The sequence below is a fragment of the Leguminivora glycinivorella genome, chromosome 17, assembly GCF_023078275.1.
Source record: "Leguminivora glycinivorella isolate SPB_JAAS2020 chromosome 17, LegGlyc_1.1, whole genome shotgun sequence".
NCBI lineage: Eukaryota > Metazoa > Arthropoda > Insecta > Lepidoptera > Tortricidae > Leguminivora > Leguminivora glycinivorella.
Window position 1 is genome coordinate 16,602,405 of NC_062987.1, and position 17,643 is coordinate 16,620,047.

General features: G+C 36.2%; 2 protein-coding genes across 2 annotated transcripts; both read right to left on the bottom strand.

Annotated features, from left to right (window-relative positions):
• Positions 1-3,958, bottom strand: LOC125235305. Its single transcript, XM_048141824.1, has 4 exons — positions 3,740-3,958; positions 3,153-3,314; positions 2,222-2,411; positions 1-496 (listed from the first exon to the last, which is right to left on the bottom strand). The coding sequence occupies exons 1-4, from the start codon at positions 3,824-3,826 to the stop codon at positions 285-287; spliced, it is 651 nt and encodes a 216-aa protein (XP_047997781.1). The 5' UTR covers positions 3,827-3,958; the 3' UTR covers positions 1-284.
• Positions 3,959-9,882: 5,924 nt separating this feature from the next.
• Positions 9,883-10,746, bottom strand: LOC125235519. Its single transcript, XM_048142096.1, has one exon. The coding sequence runs from the start codon at positions 10,706-10,708 to the stop codon at positions 10,307-10,309; it is 402 nt and encodes a 133-aa protein (XP_047998053.1). The 5' UTR covers positions 10,709-10,746; the 3' UTR covers positions 9,883-10,306.
• Positions 10,747-17,643: the final 6,897 nt, after the last annotated feature.

A 17,643-nucleotide genomic window follows, 5' to 3' on the forward strand; every position in this document is an offset into this window, starting at 1 on the left:
GCTTATTTAACATTTATTTAGCATTTACAGAGATAAAGAGATATGTTGTAGTGAAGTGTAGTAGACATAATCATGCTCCATCCTAGACCTCAAGCGCACTTTTCAAGCAGAGGTTGTAATCAAATGCTTGTTTCCAATATAAAAAAAAATCTATGAATCATTACATAACAGTTTAATTCCGTAGACTAGTCGCTAAAGGGAACAATATTCAGTATAATTTAATAGACTTGGTTTTACAAAACATTTAAACACTTATTGCAAAAGAAATGCCATATGCCACATTTCTAAATAACTTGTTTCTCGCAACAGTTCTGCACGGTTTTTCCCGTAAAACTGTTTTGCACGGTTTTATCGTCCGTGCAATGGTCCGCGTCAGCTTTGTGAAGAATGCACTGGGGTTCGCCAGCCAAGTGGTTGGAGTATTGTATTTCTAGTGACTGGTTCCGTAGTTTTATCATCTCACTGCGAATCAGCAATATCAGGTACACTTGAACAACTGAAAGTGACAATAATGTTTTTGTTAAATCGATATTATTTGACCAACTAGTGAACAAATCAAATTATAAATTTAAGCGGGAAATGTCTGCCTAGGGTTCACCCTTTTTTGAACTCACGGCCTCGTTATTCTAAATTCAAATTCAAAAATCTTTAATGTCAAAACAACTCATCTAAGCCGAGCGGCATCGGTTGCAGATATTTCTGCTAATCAAATGTTAAAAATTAGAATATGGTTTGTCACACTACTCACATTATTCTAAATAAAGGAAAAGTGACCAAGCCCAAAGGTGCTTGAGCCGGGAATCGAGCTCGGATCTTTTTAGTTCTTACGAAGCGTCCTTATGTTATTTTAACCAAGATTTATTTTTTAATTTTATTTATTTTAGGGATAACAAACAACTATACAATAGAAGTACAATCAAAATCAACTTAATGCATAGCCAACGACATTATCCACGAATTACTACCTACATCAGAAACTTTGGTTGGCCTAATAGATAGGAGACAGTTAAGTATTTGGTATAATTATTATTAAAACAACAATATATATCTTAACATGAAGAGGAAGAAAACAAACAAAAATGCATCATAAAATAGGAATGTGTGTGCTAGAGAGAGAAAAAAAAACAGGTGTTATATACACAGTCAAATAACTTAGTTAAACTACTTATCAATTAACATCAAGCGGGATTTTTTAAAGAATCTAAAATAGCATAAAGTAGAACGGGGCAAATCTCGACTGGGAGGAAATTTAACTGATCCATTTTTTCCATTATTACACTATGATGTTGAGTTCTACATGGTATACACTGAACACGAATACCTTATATAGAGTGTACCTATATAATGCAAACATTGTAAAACATGGAAAAAATGAACCAGTTACATTTGTCCCCCAGTCGAGATTTGCCCCGCTGTACCTTACTTGTACTAAGCCTCGGGCAGATGACATTATGTCAAATGTTGAATGTACTTTTTTTCAACAGAAAACTTTTTATCAGAGCTCGACGAGGGTGCCGAGTGTTAGAAACACCTCCGGAGTTCCAGGTGTTTATAGCCTACTACACTGAGAGAAATTTGGATTGTGAATTTAACAAGTTCGACTTGTTGCGGTTTATCCGTTTGAAATTGAATCAGCCAAACGTATGTTTAAAACAATATGTGTTAGGTTGTTTTTATAAAATCAACTTGTTGATTCAAATATATTGCCGATTCAAATGACAAGTAGCTTGTTGTTTGAACCAAAGAGTACGTAGGCGCTATTTTAACCAAAAAACGTAGTAAAGTGTAGCTTTCCCGTGGCTTCTCTCGCGTTAAATTTGAAATTTGCAGAATGCTCGATACGAACTTCCACCCCCCATGTTAGGGAAGTGGAGGGTTCGAAAGAGACAAAAAGTAGCCTATGTCACTTTCCATCCCTTCAACTGTCTCTACTTCCAAAATCACGACAATTCGTCGTTCCGTTTTGCCGTGAAAGACGGACGAACAAACAGACACACAAACTTTCCCGTTTATAATATTAGTATGAATGAAGACTGCTCGCTATTTGCCTGCTTTGCAACAGAAAAGTAGGTATACACGTTAAACTTCCGTGAGACATATTCAAATAATTAATTGAAATACAATATATTGTCGCAGCAATAGCGATATAATAACGTGAGTACAACCGTATTTCAATTAATTATTAGAAAAGTAGGTATTTAAAAAAATAAAAAAAACTTACATATAACAACGAATGCAAGAGCCGCGCTGACCATTAGATCTACAATGAAGAACATATGGAATCCCACGTATTGCGTTATCCTGTATATGTAGTATATGTTGGTGTAGATCTTGAAGCAGTGAGCCAGTATCACCAGAGCTAAAGACACCATGTTGTAGATGTGTGACACTCGTAGCAATTTGACGCTTTTCTGAAAACAATTAAGAGGATACGGTAGCGAAAATGCTAAAATGGAAAGGAGCCCCCCTTTCAATTTGGGAATTTTAGTTAAATATACAAGTCTTATTAACTAGATTTATCGAAAAAAAATTGTCCATTCAGAACAACAAAGTTAAAAGTTATTGCGAAAAAATATTTAAAATCGAGATTCCGCTCTCGACTGTTTCCTCCTTCAAAACTTAATCAATCGTAACAAAATTTCAGAATCTGAATAACAATAAAATAATCTGTGTCGGACTGTTTAGTTTTTTTTTTTGGCTAATTGTTACCAATTTTGAATATCACACCTTTTTTGCGCCATAATCAATAAGGCCGTTTTTGAAAAATTTTGATGGGCTCTAGCGTCTTTAAAAATAAGAATACGTATCAAAAAAAAAAGGTCCGACACAGATAAAAACAATAATAATCTGTATTGAAAAAATCATTGCTCTATCTTCAAAAACCGGAGAAAATAGTCGAGAGCGTTTGTATGGAGAATTGACCCCTCCTGTATCGTCTTAAGTTGGTATTTAAACCTATTTTAAGGTTAATACATATACATTACATTAGTACATTACGATACAGGTGCGAAAAATAAAGTTCGGAACGACCGAATTGTAAATATAATAAAGGCTTCAAGGTAATTCTATTCTACTCGTATTTCTTATTAGCTAAAAATAAAATAAACAAAAAAATAAATAAATAAATAAAAAATAAAATAAAAAAATCTTACCCGGTGTCCCGCAACAACGAAAAGTATATTAAAACCAGTATCTGTGATGACAATCGCAAACAATACAATTATTACTGCAATGTGTTTAATTTGCAGTTCGCTATGACGCCGAATCAGAGAGCATAACAGTATTATGTATGCAAATGTTAAAATGTTACACACCTGAAAAAAAAATATTACAAGCTTTTTTAACCAGCGGTTTCGCTGCATTCGAAAAATGCTCCATAAAAACTTCCACCCCCTTTTTAGGGAGGTGGGGGGTTAGATAAAGACAAAAGTAGCCTATGTCACTCTCCATCTTTTCAACTATCTCCACATTAAAAATCACATCAATTCGTCGCTGCATTTTGCCGTGAAAGACAGACAAACAAACTCCAAAAACAAGGTATGGAATAGTCGAGAGCGTTTGTATGGATAATTGACCCGTTTTGCGTCTTATATTGCAACGAATTATTGCGATTTCAATTGCAAACGGGATTCAGTCGACGCGAGTTTAAGAACTTAGTCATACGCGAAAGTCCCGTTTGCAATTTTAATTATAATACTTATCTTATCTTTTCTTTTCTTATCTAACTTATCTTACTTACCAATTTGCAATACCCCCAACCAATCAATCCTCTTCTTAAAGGAATACAAAAGCAACATCTTTTAAACTCTGGTGTTTCACCGCGCATTTTGATCACTCTTTTCTGTCTGTAAAAACGTCACTCTTCGCTTTGTTTTCTTTTTTTATGAATTTAATTTGTTTGATTATATATATTATGTCTCCGAATCGGGACTTCGTGGCACAGTGGCGGACGCAAATGGGTGTTTTATCTATATTATTGTACTGCAAATGTCACATAATTATCGAAGTGTGTAGGCGGTGACATTATTGATAACATCCATACTAATATTATAAATGGGGAAGTATGTGTCTGTTTGTTTGTCCGTCTTTCACGACAAAACGGAGCGACGAACTGACGTGATTATTTAAGGGGAAATATTTGAAAGGGTTTGCTAGGTGGACAGCGTTAAGAAGGCCTGCCAAGGATTGATACAGGCGCCTATTACTAGGACTGTAGAAGACCGTGATCAATGGAGAGGTTTGGTGCGCAAAATAAAGACCTCATGTGGGCGCGACCCTCAGCCATGAGGAACCGAGGAAGAAGAAGTTGAAAGGCTGGAGAGTGACATAGCGTCACTACTTTGAAAAAATCTCGTATCTCACGCTGCTTCTCAAAGTTAAAACGCAGTAAGTCTATATGCATTCCATAAATACTTACTACACTGAGAGAAATTTGCATTGTGAATTTAACAAGTTCGACTTGTTGCGGTTTATCCGTTTGAATCAGCCAAACGTATGTTTAAAACAATATGTGTCAGGTTGTTTTTATAAAATCGACTTGTTGATTCAAATATATTGCCGATTCAAATGACAAGTAGCTTGTTGTTTGAACCAAAGAGCACGTAGGCGCTATTTTAACCAAAAAACTTGTTGAATGAACATGAAAACTGGTTGTATTTTCTCTCAGTGTACAATTTTCTTTTCATTGACAGACGAAGATATAAGTTTTTAGGGTTCCGTAGTCAACTAGGAACCCTTATAGTTTCGCCATGTCTGTCTGTCCGTCCGTCCGTCCGCGGATAATCTCAGTAACCGTAAGCACTATAAAGCTGAAATTTGGTACCAATATGTATATTAATCACGCCAACAAAGTGCAAAAATAAAAAATGGAAAAAATGTTTTATTAGGGTACCCCCCCTAACATGTAAAGTGGGGGCTGATATTTTTTTTCATTCCAACCCCAACGTGTGATATATTGTTGGATAGGTATTTAAAAATGAATAAGGGTTTACAAAGATCGTTTTTTGATAACATTAATATTTTCGGAAATAATCGCTCCTAAAGGAAAAAAAAGTGCGTCCCCCCCCTCTAACTTTTGAACCATATGTTTAAAAAATATGAAAAAAATCAGCAAAGTAGAACTTTGTAAAGAATTTCTAGGAAAATTGTTTTGAACTTGATAGGTTCAGTAGTTTTTGAGAAAAATACGAAAAACTACGGAACCCTACACTGAGCGTGGCCCGACACGTTCTTGGCCGGTTTTTTTAAAGTAGTGACGATAGGCTACTTTTGACTGTTTATCTTCTTACTTCCCTAAAATGTGTGGAAGTTTGTATGGAGCTTTCAACAATTTTCGAATTTAACGCGAGCGAAGCCGCGGGCAAAAGCTTGTAACTTTACAAATGAGGATATTTGTTTGTTTATTTGTAATCGGTTTCTCTGGAAGATATTTTTATTATTCTGACAAAGGAAATTCCGCTATGCATTATTTTCTCTGTATTATTTAACATAAACGTTTTTAATATTCATAATAAAATAGAGAAGGCAAACATTAACACAAGTTAGCTAATGATGTGTTTTTAACTGTCTAAGGTTTTTTTCTCAACTAATTTTATGTTTATAAACAATATTATATTCACTGTGAACTTACACGACTTTTATTATTCAAACATTCAAGAAAAGAGCGTACAACAAATCTTAAAAGTCGGCAAAGCACCTCCAACACTTCTCGTGTTTCGGGTGTCCATGGGCGGCAGTGATCGCTTACCATCAGGCGACATGTCTGCTCGTTTGCCTTCTATCCCATAAAAAATGGCATTATGCTGTTGCTGCATGTAATATATTTAGCAGCTCCTTGTTCGAATTGCTGAGATGGAAATAGGTACTTTTTTTGAAGTTCATGTCATTGAACTAAGATCGTAGCAATTGCGACTTCCGATAGGCCGGCCGGCTGTATGATAAATTGGGGCGAGCCAGAAATCATCCAGCATTCAATTTTATAATCGCAATTAGGAAAACCCGCGACATCATATTGAATTAGTACGAGAGTTTTAGACGTTACTGGATATCGTAAATATCACGGAAAGTGTATGCAATCTAAATAAAAACAACCCCCGACGCAAAAACAACAGGGTGTTATAACTGTTGTATGTTTGACGTGTCTGTATGTATAACTATCTGCTTGTCTGTTCGTTTGTGTGTGTGTCGATTAAGTTTTTTTAGTTTGAAAGCTGAATTACTTATCGGGAGTGTTTTTTGCCATGTTCACCCGACATAGGGGGTTTTTCAAAAATTTTATTTTGTGTTTAGGCTTAGCGTGGTATGGTCATGGGATACTAAGGGATGAAAGTCATGTTACGAGACAATTATTACGGATGAATGAGGAAGTAGGAAGCGGGAGAGGAAAGCCAAACACATCATATTGACTCTATATGTAACAAACTCGATCGCTTCGTATATGCACTAAAACGATTGCGACAAATTGCTTCAATAGAAACTTCGCTGAATGCATATTATGGCTATGTAGCTTCGGTTTTATCATATGGCCTATTGATATGGGGAAACTCAGCTGACATGATTAGAGCCTTCAGACTACAAAAAAAATGTGTACGCGCGATTTGTGGAGCATGGTTCTTGGACAGCTGTAGACCTCTATTCAAAGAGTTAGAAATTTTGCCTTTGCCATGCATGTACATAAAAGAGACCTGCCTTTTTGTCAAGAACAACCCACATATATTCCAAAAGACTTCAGAAGTATTTAAAAGACAAGTGAGACACAAACATGCACTTTACGTTCCTCGGCAGAATACAGACATATACAGGAAAAACTCTTACTGCATGTGCATAAAAAGTTGCCGGACAATCAAAGAATTATAAACTGAAATAAATGTCATATACAAAGAAAAAAGTTCCGGTTCTACCTCAGAGATGGCAGGGGGCGCCTTAGCCTTCGGTAATTGATATACTTGAAAATTTCGACCCTTGCCGCCGTGACCGGTTGGCCGAGTGGTTTGAGGCATCCATGGCTATAACGGAGTACGCTGGTTCGTATCCAGCATCGGACACTTGGAGGCCTTGGTCATTTTTTCTTTGTATATGACATTTATTTCAGTTTATAGTTAAATAATAGTAGTGTGTCTACTAAAAAAAACACAAATTAAAATATTTCCTATGAAATAATTTAATTTGGTCTTAGAATCGAAGAATTACCAGAAATCAAATTAAAAAAAGAACTTACTAAGTGGTTAGTCAATAAGTGTTTTTATAGTGTAAAAGAATTCCTATTAGACTAAGTGATTATTAACTACATTTAATTATATTAAAATATAATTATTTATAAATATTGACTGAAATCGAAAATTGTAGAAAATTGTTATGTATTTTGAATTGTACAGTGATCTTTTGACTTGGTTAAATTTCATTTGACTAAATTTTAATTGTATTTTATATCCGACAGTACTATTAATTAGTTTATTATAATAATATGTTGACATTTATTTACTTTGTGTATGAAATGCGACAGAATTTTTGCACACCAATAATGGTTGAATGTAAATGGAAACTACCTAATCATCTTTAACATCTTGTAACTATGTACCTACATTCTTGCAAAATAAAGGATTCTTTCTTTCTTTCTTTCTTTCAAAGAAAAGGTGGATGGACTCCGTGAGAGATGATTATGCAAGATGAGATGACGTCCGACAGAGATGTATGGAAGAAAAAGAATGCTCCGCCAACCCCAACTAATTGGGATACCTAAGGGCAAGCGAATAATTATGATGATGTTATTAGTTCTATCTTCTTACTCGTAGTTGCTCCTTCATTGCTGTGGATCGTGACTAACAGTGATGTCCCCTCCATTTGGCGCGGTCTAGGACCCTATAGACTGTATGAAACAAAAAGCTCATCATGCCACTGAGAGAAATTTGCATTGTGAATTTAACAAGTTCGACTTGTTGCGGTTTATCCGTTTGAATCAGCCAAGCGTATGTTTAAAACAATATGTTTCAGGTTGTTTTTATAAAATCGACTTGTTGATTCAAATATATTGCCGATTCAAATGACAAGTAGCTTGTTGTTTGAACCAAAGAGCACGTAGGCGCTATTTTAACCAAAAAACTTGTTGAACGAACATGAAAACTGGTTGTATTTTCTCTCAGTGTGCAATGCAGCAAATTTTAAATTCTAGTAAGTAAGACCGTTTAGAGGCGATGGTTTCCTCATACAATACAATACATACAAGCATTAATGTCAGCTTCGAAACTATAAGTTTAAATCCAATTACCTATCCAAATTTATGGCGACAAAAAATCCTGTTTAGTCATAGCCATTCATAGGCCTATCGAGCCCAATTTCATGAGACGGGCCCTAATAAACTGATGAGTCTACACTAGAGCTATATAAAGGGTCCTCGTGGTTAGCGTTTATCCATTCGTAACACAACAACAGTTCAACTAAAATTCGAGAAACTGAACACAACATGAAATTTTTCTACGCATTTTTGTTCGTGTGTGTCGCAGAAGTATTTTCACTGGATGTCTTTACTAAAAAATGCTGTCCCGCATATTATCACCCGGAAGACTTACTGAATTCCTTACACCTCAGATATTCCATGAAATTTTGACCCCTTGTGAAATAAAAAAACCGGCCAAGAGCGTGTCGGGCCACGCTCAGTGTAGGGTTCCGTAGTTTTCCGTATTTTTCTCAAAAACTACTGAACCTATCAAGTTCAAAACAATTTTCCTAGAAAGTATTCATAAAGTTCTACTTTTGTGATTTTTTTCATATTTTTTAAACATATGGTTCAAAAGTTAGAGGGGGGGGACGCACTTTTTTTTCCTTTAGGAGCAATTATTTCCGAAACTATTAATATTATCAAAGAACGATATTAGTAAACCCTTATTCATTTTTTAATACCTATCCAACGATATATCACACGTTGGGGTTAGAATGAAAAAAAATATCAGCCCCCACTTTACATGTAGGGGGGGTGCCCTAACGAAACATTTTTTTCCACTTTTTATTTTTGCACTTTGTTGGCGTGATTGATATACATATTGGTACCAAATTTCAGCTTTCTAGTGCTAACGGTTACTGAGATTATCCGCGGACGGACGGACGGACGGACGGACGGACGGACGGACGGACGGACGGACGGACGGACGGACGGACGGACGGAGGGACGGACGGACAGACAGACATGGCGAAACTATAAGGGTTCCTAGTTGACTACGGAACCCTAAAAACATAATCTAACCACAAAATTAAAATTTTGAAAAAACCCCCGACCGCGACATAGTCGACCGATTTTCATGAAACATGGCTAAGAACACTCCCGACTAACTCAGCTTTCAGACAAAAAAAACTAAATCTAAATCGGTTCATCCGTTCGGGAGCTATGATGGCACAGACAGACACACACACAGACAGACAAACAGACAGACAGCCAGACAGACAGACAAACACCTGTGTGTTTGTACAGACACGTCAAACTTATAAACACCCCTTCGTTTTTGCGTCGGGGGTTCAGCGGTGTCGACATTTAATTAACTAGATGTTATATTTTTAACCCCCGACGCAAAAACGACGGGGTGCTATAAGTTTCACGTGTCTGTCTGTCTGTCTATCTGTCTGTGGCATCGTAGCTCCCGAACGGATGAACCGATTTCGATTTAGTTTTTTTATTTGAAAGCTGAGTTAGTCGGGAGTGTTCTTAGCCATGTTTCATGAAAATCGGTCCACTATGTCGCGGTCGGGGTTTTTTTCAAAATTTCAAATTTGTGGTTAGTTCCACTTTATTATCACGGAATCAAAATGATAAAGACTTTGAAAACGGATATCCATAAATATAGATTATAGTAAACAAATTAATAGGTACTTATGAAAACATGTTAAAACAACGCATATAGTTGAAATGGTACTTTAATAATTTTGAACAGTGATATAATTATGTATAATGAAACAAAAACATACTAAAATTAAACTAAATAAACTGCGAAAGGTACTAAAAGTACGTAAAGAAACTTATATATTCAAAGGAACGGAGAGCACATTAGAAACGACCATACCTACCTAGTACCTAGTAAATAAAAGAGAATTGTATTTTTAAACTAATAAAACAACACACTTAAACGACGATACAAACATAGGTTACATAAAATTACTTAATTAAGTACTGGGGGGTTACCATGACGTACTAAAGACGTTCAGTTTAGGTTGAGAGAAAGGGACACAGCTATAGCAGTTACATAGCTCCGTCCCTCTCTCTCAACCTAAACTGAACGGCTTTAGCACATCATGGTAACCCCCCAGGATCATCAAATACATTTTAACCTAAGTTTTTAAACCAGTCTTCAATCGTGTTGCCAACTTCCACAGTTTTATCTTTAATATCGTCCAAATGATCACCAACTGTATGAATGCCCAATTCCACATAACTCCTGACGCCTTGGCTCGCAGGAATGCTTTGAGTTATAGCAGTCAGTGGAGAATACACTCTCCCTTTTGAGTAAGGTCCTTCTATGCAGCCAATGTCACAGTTGCAACAGACTACGTTGCAAGGGCCTCTTCCGCAACACAAGGTCGTCTCTGCGTAAGACCCATCAGCACACACCGGCTGCTGCCTGCCATCCGGATGAAAATAAGCCGGACAACAGTTCTTCGTGAAGGCGTCAATGGTGAACACTTCGGTAACACACACGAAGAAGATTAGCGTGTAGAAGAGTTTCATAGTGTCTTCACGAGGTAGGAGATGTGTCACAATAAGCGATCAGCCAACGAATATGGTTAATACGCTCGAAATGCTTTTTATATAGGGATACACTCTTGTCTACTGTCCAAAATAACCACGTCTGGGTTACAATAAAGGTTAATTTGTGAATAAGATTAAGAACCTACTCAGGAATAAAGAGCCATTACCAAATGAGCGTCCTGTCAATAAAAGCAGCTTTCAACAAAGATGCGCAAATAACACGTGCTTATCGATAGTATGCTACCGATGGTATTTTTGTTCGTTATCGAAATTCGTTTGTTTGTAATATGTAGGCACTATGGATTTATGGAGTAGTTAATCGTTAATATCTAGTGGCAGTACGTAAATAGCTATTTACCGTAATAGTTATCTATTTGTTTTACACAAGGGTACAAAATTGTTAAATCGCACAAGCCAATTCGAGCAAGCAAAAAATTCCATGATAGAACCATCATATTTCTTTAATATCACTTTATATCATCAATTTAATATTATCATAATTTCGTTTCAACTCCTTTACTTGTCAAAAGTGGCATTGAAACGTAAGCCGTAGTCGTAGCTTTCTACATTGATGATACAAACAAATGTTATCGGATGGGAATTTGGCTAGGTGGGGCTGGCCCGGGGTGTAAGGTCAAGCTTTATCTTATCAACTTTCAACCGTTGACATAATAGTAACGATTTGATTTGTACCAATTTGTACATACATTTCATTTTATATAATATAATAAACATACATTTATTTGCAGCGTCGGTCCGAGGCCTCGATCAGAATAAAGTGAAATGGAATTATGGCGCCCTTGATTTAGGTAGGTAGGTACTTACTACTAAAATCTCAAACGAGGCATTAATTACAAGTTTAGAAATTCAAACTTCACAAGAAATAAATAAAAAACGTCTCCGAATATTGATAAAATATTCATCATCATGGGATCAAGGCTCATGGGAGCCTGAGGTCCGCTTTAATGACAACTAATCCGGCGTAGGCACTAGTTTTTACGAAAGCGACTGCCATCTGGCCCGAAGGGTAAACTAGTATTGGAACCTCATTGGTTTCCGATGTTTTCCTTCACCAAAAAGCGACTGGCAAATATCATTGATAAAATGCTATATTAGACTAATTCCAGCGCCTAAATAAAAAAAAAACTATAATCACTGACAAGTATACTTTGCTATTACTCTAGAACAAGGCGTTCTGGTTAAACCCCAAATCGACAAATTGCTAATGATGATAATAGCCCATGTAGAGAAAACACTTGTTACAATTAATAATATTTTTTTAAGGAAATTATAGGCTTCTATTGTGATGTGGAGTCGAAAGAAAATGTTTACCTAGTTCTTCTTTTTCATGATAATCATTATGAAACATCCAAACAGACTCATTTCACTGGTAGAGAAGTTTTAATAAACAAATATCTACGTTTTATTTATTTTATCTTTAATAGCATATATATTCTACAGCAAACTGCTTGTGCTAACTATCAGGCGGCCATTATACTTGTTTGCAAAAATTATAAATATTATGATCCCCCATTATGGACAGTGAAATAAGTTTAAAATTTTACTTTTAAAACGAACTGATAATCAATGAGTAAATTTTATACAGCCCAAATACAATTAGTTTGGGTTATTTTAACATAGGATTGTTTCTTGTAAATTTTGGTTTCGTAAATTGTTCCTTGTCCATCATAGGAGGTACCCAGTTTTCCGGTTCCAGTTATGGACACTCACAAAATAAGACTATTTCTTTATATCTTTGGAGTAACAAACTAGTATACTGTTTTATACCTTATCTCACGGTTAATGCAGTAAGTAAAACTCATTTAAGTTTACACCGAGTATTATTTTATTATTATTTTATACATGAACTCAACTCTCTTAGCAACATTAACTAAGAATTCGTCCTGATATTTTTTTCAGTAAACTGATGATTTTATCTTGCCGCCAAATCCTTCAGAAATAACCGAATTGAATGAAACTTCAAAATTAAGCAGCTCTATGACTCTTGTTTATGGTACAATGCTGTACGTTTTAGAAACAAATTTTAGATACTTATTTTTAAAGATTTGTGTTTTTTTGTCCATAATGGCATCACTGTCCATTTATAGGGTATTTTACATTATGTATATTTCGATATAATCGGCGTACATTTGTCATGTAGGCATTGTAGGTAAGTATACGAGTTTCAAATACTTACAATAAAAATAAATGTAGCCGCAAGGATAAGGGGAATAACACACTAGGGGATTAACAGGACCCTGTGAAATTTCAACTGTTTTAATTGGCTTAATTGTGCAGAGTGCGGGTAGCTGACATGATTTACGTACTTAAGTAGGTACTTAATCAGGATAACCATCTTAATTTAAGCCTTTAATCACACGCTGCTGATTGAACTTTTAAAATCCCATATCTGGGCGACTTCTCTCGGTTCTATTTTATTATATCACTTCTTTAGATAAAAAAAAAACTCTTATAAATAAAACAAAAACTTTATTTCTGGCCGCTGCGATGTGCTTGCGAACATTAGACCCACCTCTTACAACAGTTACAACTGAACTACGCCCAGCCGATGCGCGGTGATCGAAATTAACGACTATATTTTTGCGTTTACTAACGCGAAAGAAAAACGCATGAAAACTCGAAAATTCGCGTTTTCCGGGATGGGAGGGCTACGCTAGATGATTTTTCACCCCTGAAAACCTCCACATTCCACATAACATTCAGCGAAATCGTTAAGCGGTTTCCGAGATCGTCGGTATATATAAATATTAAATATACAAGAATTGCTCGTTTAAAGGTATAAGATTACTCCGATAGTAAGACTGACAGGATTCGAAAAGTCCAAGTCCGATCAATCGAGCCAACAGGAAAAAAAATATTCGTATTCCGATTGATCGGACTAGTCAATCGAACGCGACCTAATAAGGGATTCGACGCGGCTTGATTCCGCCCTAGTGGACGCCAGGCTTAATTTCAATTTGTAACTAGTTTTTATTAGTAGCTCCGTGGGCGAAGGGCCTAAGTTTTACTGTATATCCCGATGTTTCGAACCCTTTATGTACATGCGTCGTTATCACTAAGGCATAAAATTAACTATAAGTAAGTATTTACTGCAATAGTTATTTGTACAAGGATGCAAAGTTGTATTTTAACGTCGAGTGTGGAATTGAAAAACGAGCAAGTGAAATGATTCTATAGTTGAACCACGAGTGATTTTAAAGCAGAAAATTTGACTAAGTATATTCAAGGTCAAATTACTTTATCCACTAGTGGGTAAAGTAATTTGTCCTTGAATAAAGTCAAATTAACTGCTTTAAAATTGATAAAAGTAGGTGAATCTAGTAATAAAGATGATTTACCACCTGTGGAACTACTGGAAGTAGTGATAAACGGATTTTTTGCGTTGTAGTTTCCTCGCTATAGTGAAGGGAAAAGTTTTGTGTTACACTCGGGTGTATTTTAGTTCTCGTGTGTTAAAGAACTCGCAAGTTCAGGATTCTATTTTCGAACTACTCGCTTCGCTCGTGGTTCAACTATAGAATCCTTTCATTGCTCGTTTTTCAATTCCACACTCGGCGTTAAAATACAACCTTGTATAACAAATAACTATTAAAATTGTAATACAGTAAGTATGCAGTATTTTTTTAAAACAGAGGCAACTATCCTGTTAGTAGGGCACTAGGTTTTTCCCCTCAAAGTACTTACCTACATAATTCATATATCATATCTCTATTGAAGGCCTTAGCCGTAACCAATCTAACAATACAATATTACTCATTCCTCAACGGTGTCGTTTTGTAGAAAAAGGTACCTTAGGGTGTTACAGAGAATCCCACGAAGCTATACTGTACTTTTAGGTAAACTACGAGTATTATACTGTACTTTATACTGTACTTTAAAAGAACGTAAACAAATAATAATAAGTAAGGTACAGCGGGGCAAATTTCGACTGGAGGCAAATGTAACTGGTCCATTATTAAATAGATTATCCACCGGTTATATATGGTAGGCGTGCTCAGTGGATACATGAAGAACTCAACATCATAGTGTAATAATGGAAAATTCATTTGTTCGAAAAATTGTAGAATCAAAAGAAATTCTACTTTATTTAGACTTATATTGACCGGGATATAGACCGTGATTACCTTTTTGATTTTTGTCGAGCTCCCGATATTTCGACGCAGTTGCATGCATCATGATCACGGCCACGGGTACACGGGCACGGGCGGGGGCACGGGTTTTCCGTGATCATGATGCATGCAACTGCGTCGAAATATCGGGAGCTCGACAAAAATCAAAAAGGTAATCACGGTCTATATCCCGGTCAATATAAGTCTAATGAAAATAACCGTGAATCATTCAAAACTCTACTTTATTTGCTTATATGAAAGTAGACATTCCATTGCAACCAAATGTACATCTGATTGTAAATTGGGCGGCAAGAGGCTACACTTTATAAGGAACATAGGTGCCAAATTTGGAATCTCTTCTCTAGGCTCAACGGTTTCCGTTGTGTTTTTATATGTCAGTCAGTCAGTTTTTTCTTTTATATATTTAGATTTGCACGACTAATAAAAAAAAACATGGAAATACTTAGTTACTTAGTTAGTTAGTTGACGACCGGTTTGGTGTAGTCGGTAGTGACCCTGCCTGCTACGCCGCGGTCCCGGGTTCGAATCCCGGTAAGGGCATTTATTTGTGAGATGAGCACAGATATTTGTTCCTGAGTCATGGATGTTTTCTATGTATATAAGTATTTATATATTATATATATCGTTGTCTGAGTACCCACAACACAAGCCGTCTTGAGCTTACCGTGGGGCTCAGTCAATCTGTGGTAACCGAGAGGGGGTGGGCTTCGCTTTCAGCGGGGAGCGGGAGTGGCCATACTGGACGATAGTACTCTTTATTATACTGTGGTATAACAAAAAAAATGCTCTTACATGGAATTAACCCCACCCAAGCCTACCTATGGTCCCTTTTCCACAGAGACACGAAGTTAAATATTTCACAATGCAACAATGCAATCACGATGCATGCGTCAACTGCGTTGCTTTGCTATCAGTGTCTATAGATAACGAAGTGGCATTTTTCTGAATTAGGCCTACTTCTGTTAAAGAATGATAAAGGGATACAATATTATCTATTCTAAGTATAAATAGATATCTTTGTTTAAAGGTATGTCGTCCCTACTTAAAATAGTTCTTAACCCCCGAAGCAAAAACGACGGGGTGTTATAAGTTTGACGTGTCTGTCTGTCTGTCTGTGTGTGTCTGTCTGTGGCATCGTAGCTCCCGAACGGGTGAACCGATTTGGTTTTTTTTTTTTGTCTGAAAGCTGAGTGTCGGGAGTGTTCTTAGCCATGTTTCATGAAAATCGGCCCAATATGTCGCGGTCGGGGGTTTTTTTCAAAATTTTAATTTTGTGGTTAGGTTATGATTCATCTATTATGAGTGCCTAAATCTGTATAGATCGTGATGAGAATACGTAACTCGATAGCGAGTACATCACGGAAAATTAGTGGATAAAGTGATGTGACATAATAACCACAAAATTAAGACTTTGAAAACACCCCCGCATAGTGGAACGATTTTCATGAAACATGGCTAAGAACACTCCCGACTAAATCAGCTTTCAAATAAAAACAAACTAAATCGGTGCATCCGTTCGGGAGCTACAATGCCTCAGAGAGACACACACACACAGACAAACAGACAGACAGACACGTCAAACTTATACACCCCGTCATTTTTGCGTCGGGGATTAAAAAGACCACGATTGACAACATGACAGACATATATGCCAGCTCCAATGTAGCATGTAGCACATTTATTTATGATTTCTGTTGGTCCTATAGTAATCAATAGATACTGATATGTAGAGCATTTCTTTTTTTTTCGCCACTTTTATGAAATGTAATATTTTTGAAAAAAAAATGGTATTTTTACTCAGAATCACTAGCTTTTTCAATCCTTGTAAGTAGTTAAAAAAATTGTCCCATACGATTTTTTCTTATTTTGTTACCAGTTTCCGTACATGTTGTGTGTGGTAACAAAAGAGGAAAGTAACAAAAATGTATGGACATTCTGGGACACTTTTTGTCTCCCAGTGATTGAAAGTATTCGTGATTCTGAGTACAATTGACCTAAAATTCCCTAAAAAAATCAAAATAAAAAAATGGCAAAAATAAAAGAACGTGACATTATTTGTATTCAAATAAGCAGAGATTATTATTTAACCTAATTGACTGCCCCTTTCATAATATGTTGGTACGGTGCCCTATTTAATCAAGTTCTGTTTGTCCGATGATATTTTTACTTCGCCAGATGTTTTAACAGGAAACCATTTGTGCCATCTTTGTACAAAAGCTTCGGATGAAAGAACGCACAAATTATACGCACATAAATAACTTAAGTATAGCCCAAAGAGGATCGAGTATTATAGAGAGTTACTGTCGAAGTAAAATGTGTAGTTGCAGTGCATAGACTGCCATCTATCGACACAGGCTTAGAACTTTTGAACCTCAGTTTTGACAATTTGGTCCATATTCTTAGCTTTATATGTGTCAAAATGTCCAATATTAATATTAGCGCCATCTAGCTGAGCGTACCCCAAAGGTGTAATGCCATCTAGGCCACCGTACCTTTTTCTGTATCGTACTGAGGTACGTTTTTTCTTATAGACTTTATCTGTCTATACGGAGTTATATAATTATGTCTTTGGTATAATTAATTTCACTTTTTAGGGTTCCGTAGTCAACTAGGAACCCTTATAGTTTCGCCATGTCTGTCTGTCCGTCCGTCCGTCCGTCCGCGGATAATCTCAGTAACCGTTAGCACTAGAAAGCTGAAATTTGGTACCAATATGTATATCAATCACGCCAACAAAGTGCAAAAATAAAAAATGGAAAAAAA

Excerpts from the sequence above, each read along its gene's own strand:
- LOC125235305 (XM_048141824.1), bottom strand. The coding sequence starts at position 3,826 with ATGCGCGGTGAAACACCAGAGTTTAAAAGATGTTGCTTTTGTATTCCT. Across the intron at positions 2,412-3,152 it reads TCGTTGTTGCGGGACACCGG|AAAAGCGTCAAATTGCTACG; the intron begins GTAAGATTTTTT and ends AATTGTTTTCAG. Across the intron at positions 497-2,221 it reads TCTTGCATTCGTTGTTATAT|TTGTTCAAGTGTACCTGATA; the intron begins GTAAGTTTTTTT and ends TGTCACTTTCAG.
- LOC125235519 (XM_048142096.1), bottom strand. The coding sequence starts at position 10,708 with ATGAAACTCTTCTACACGCTAATCTTCTTCGTGTGTGTTACCGAAGTG.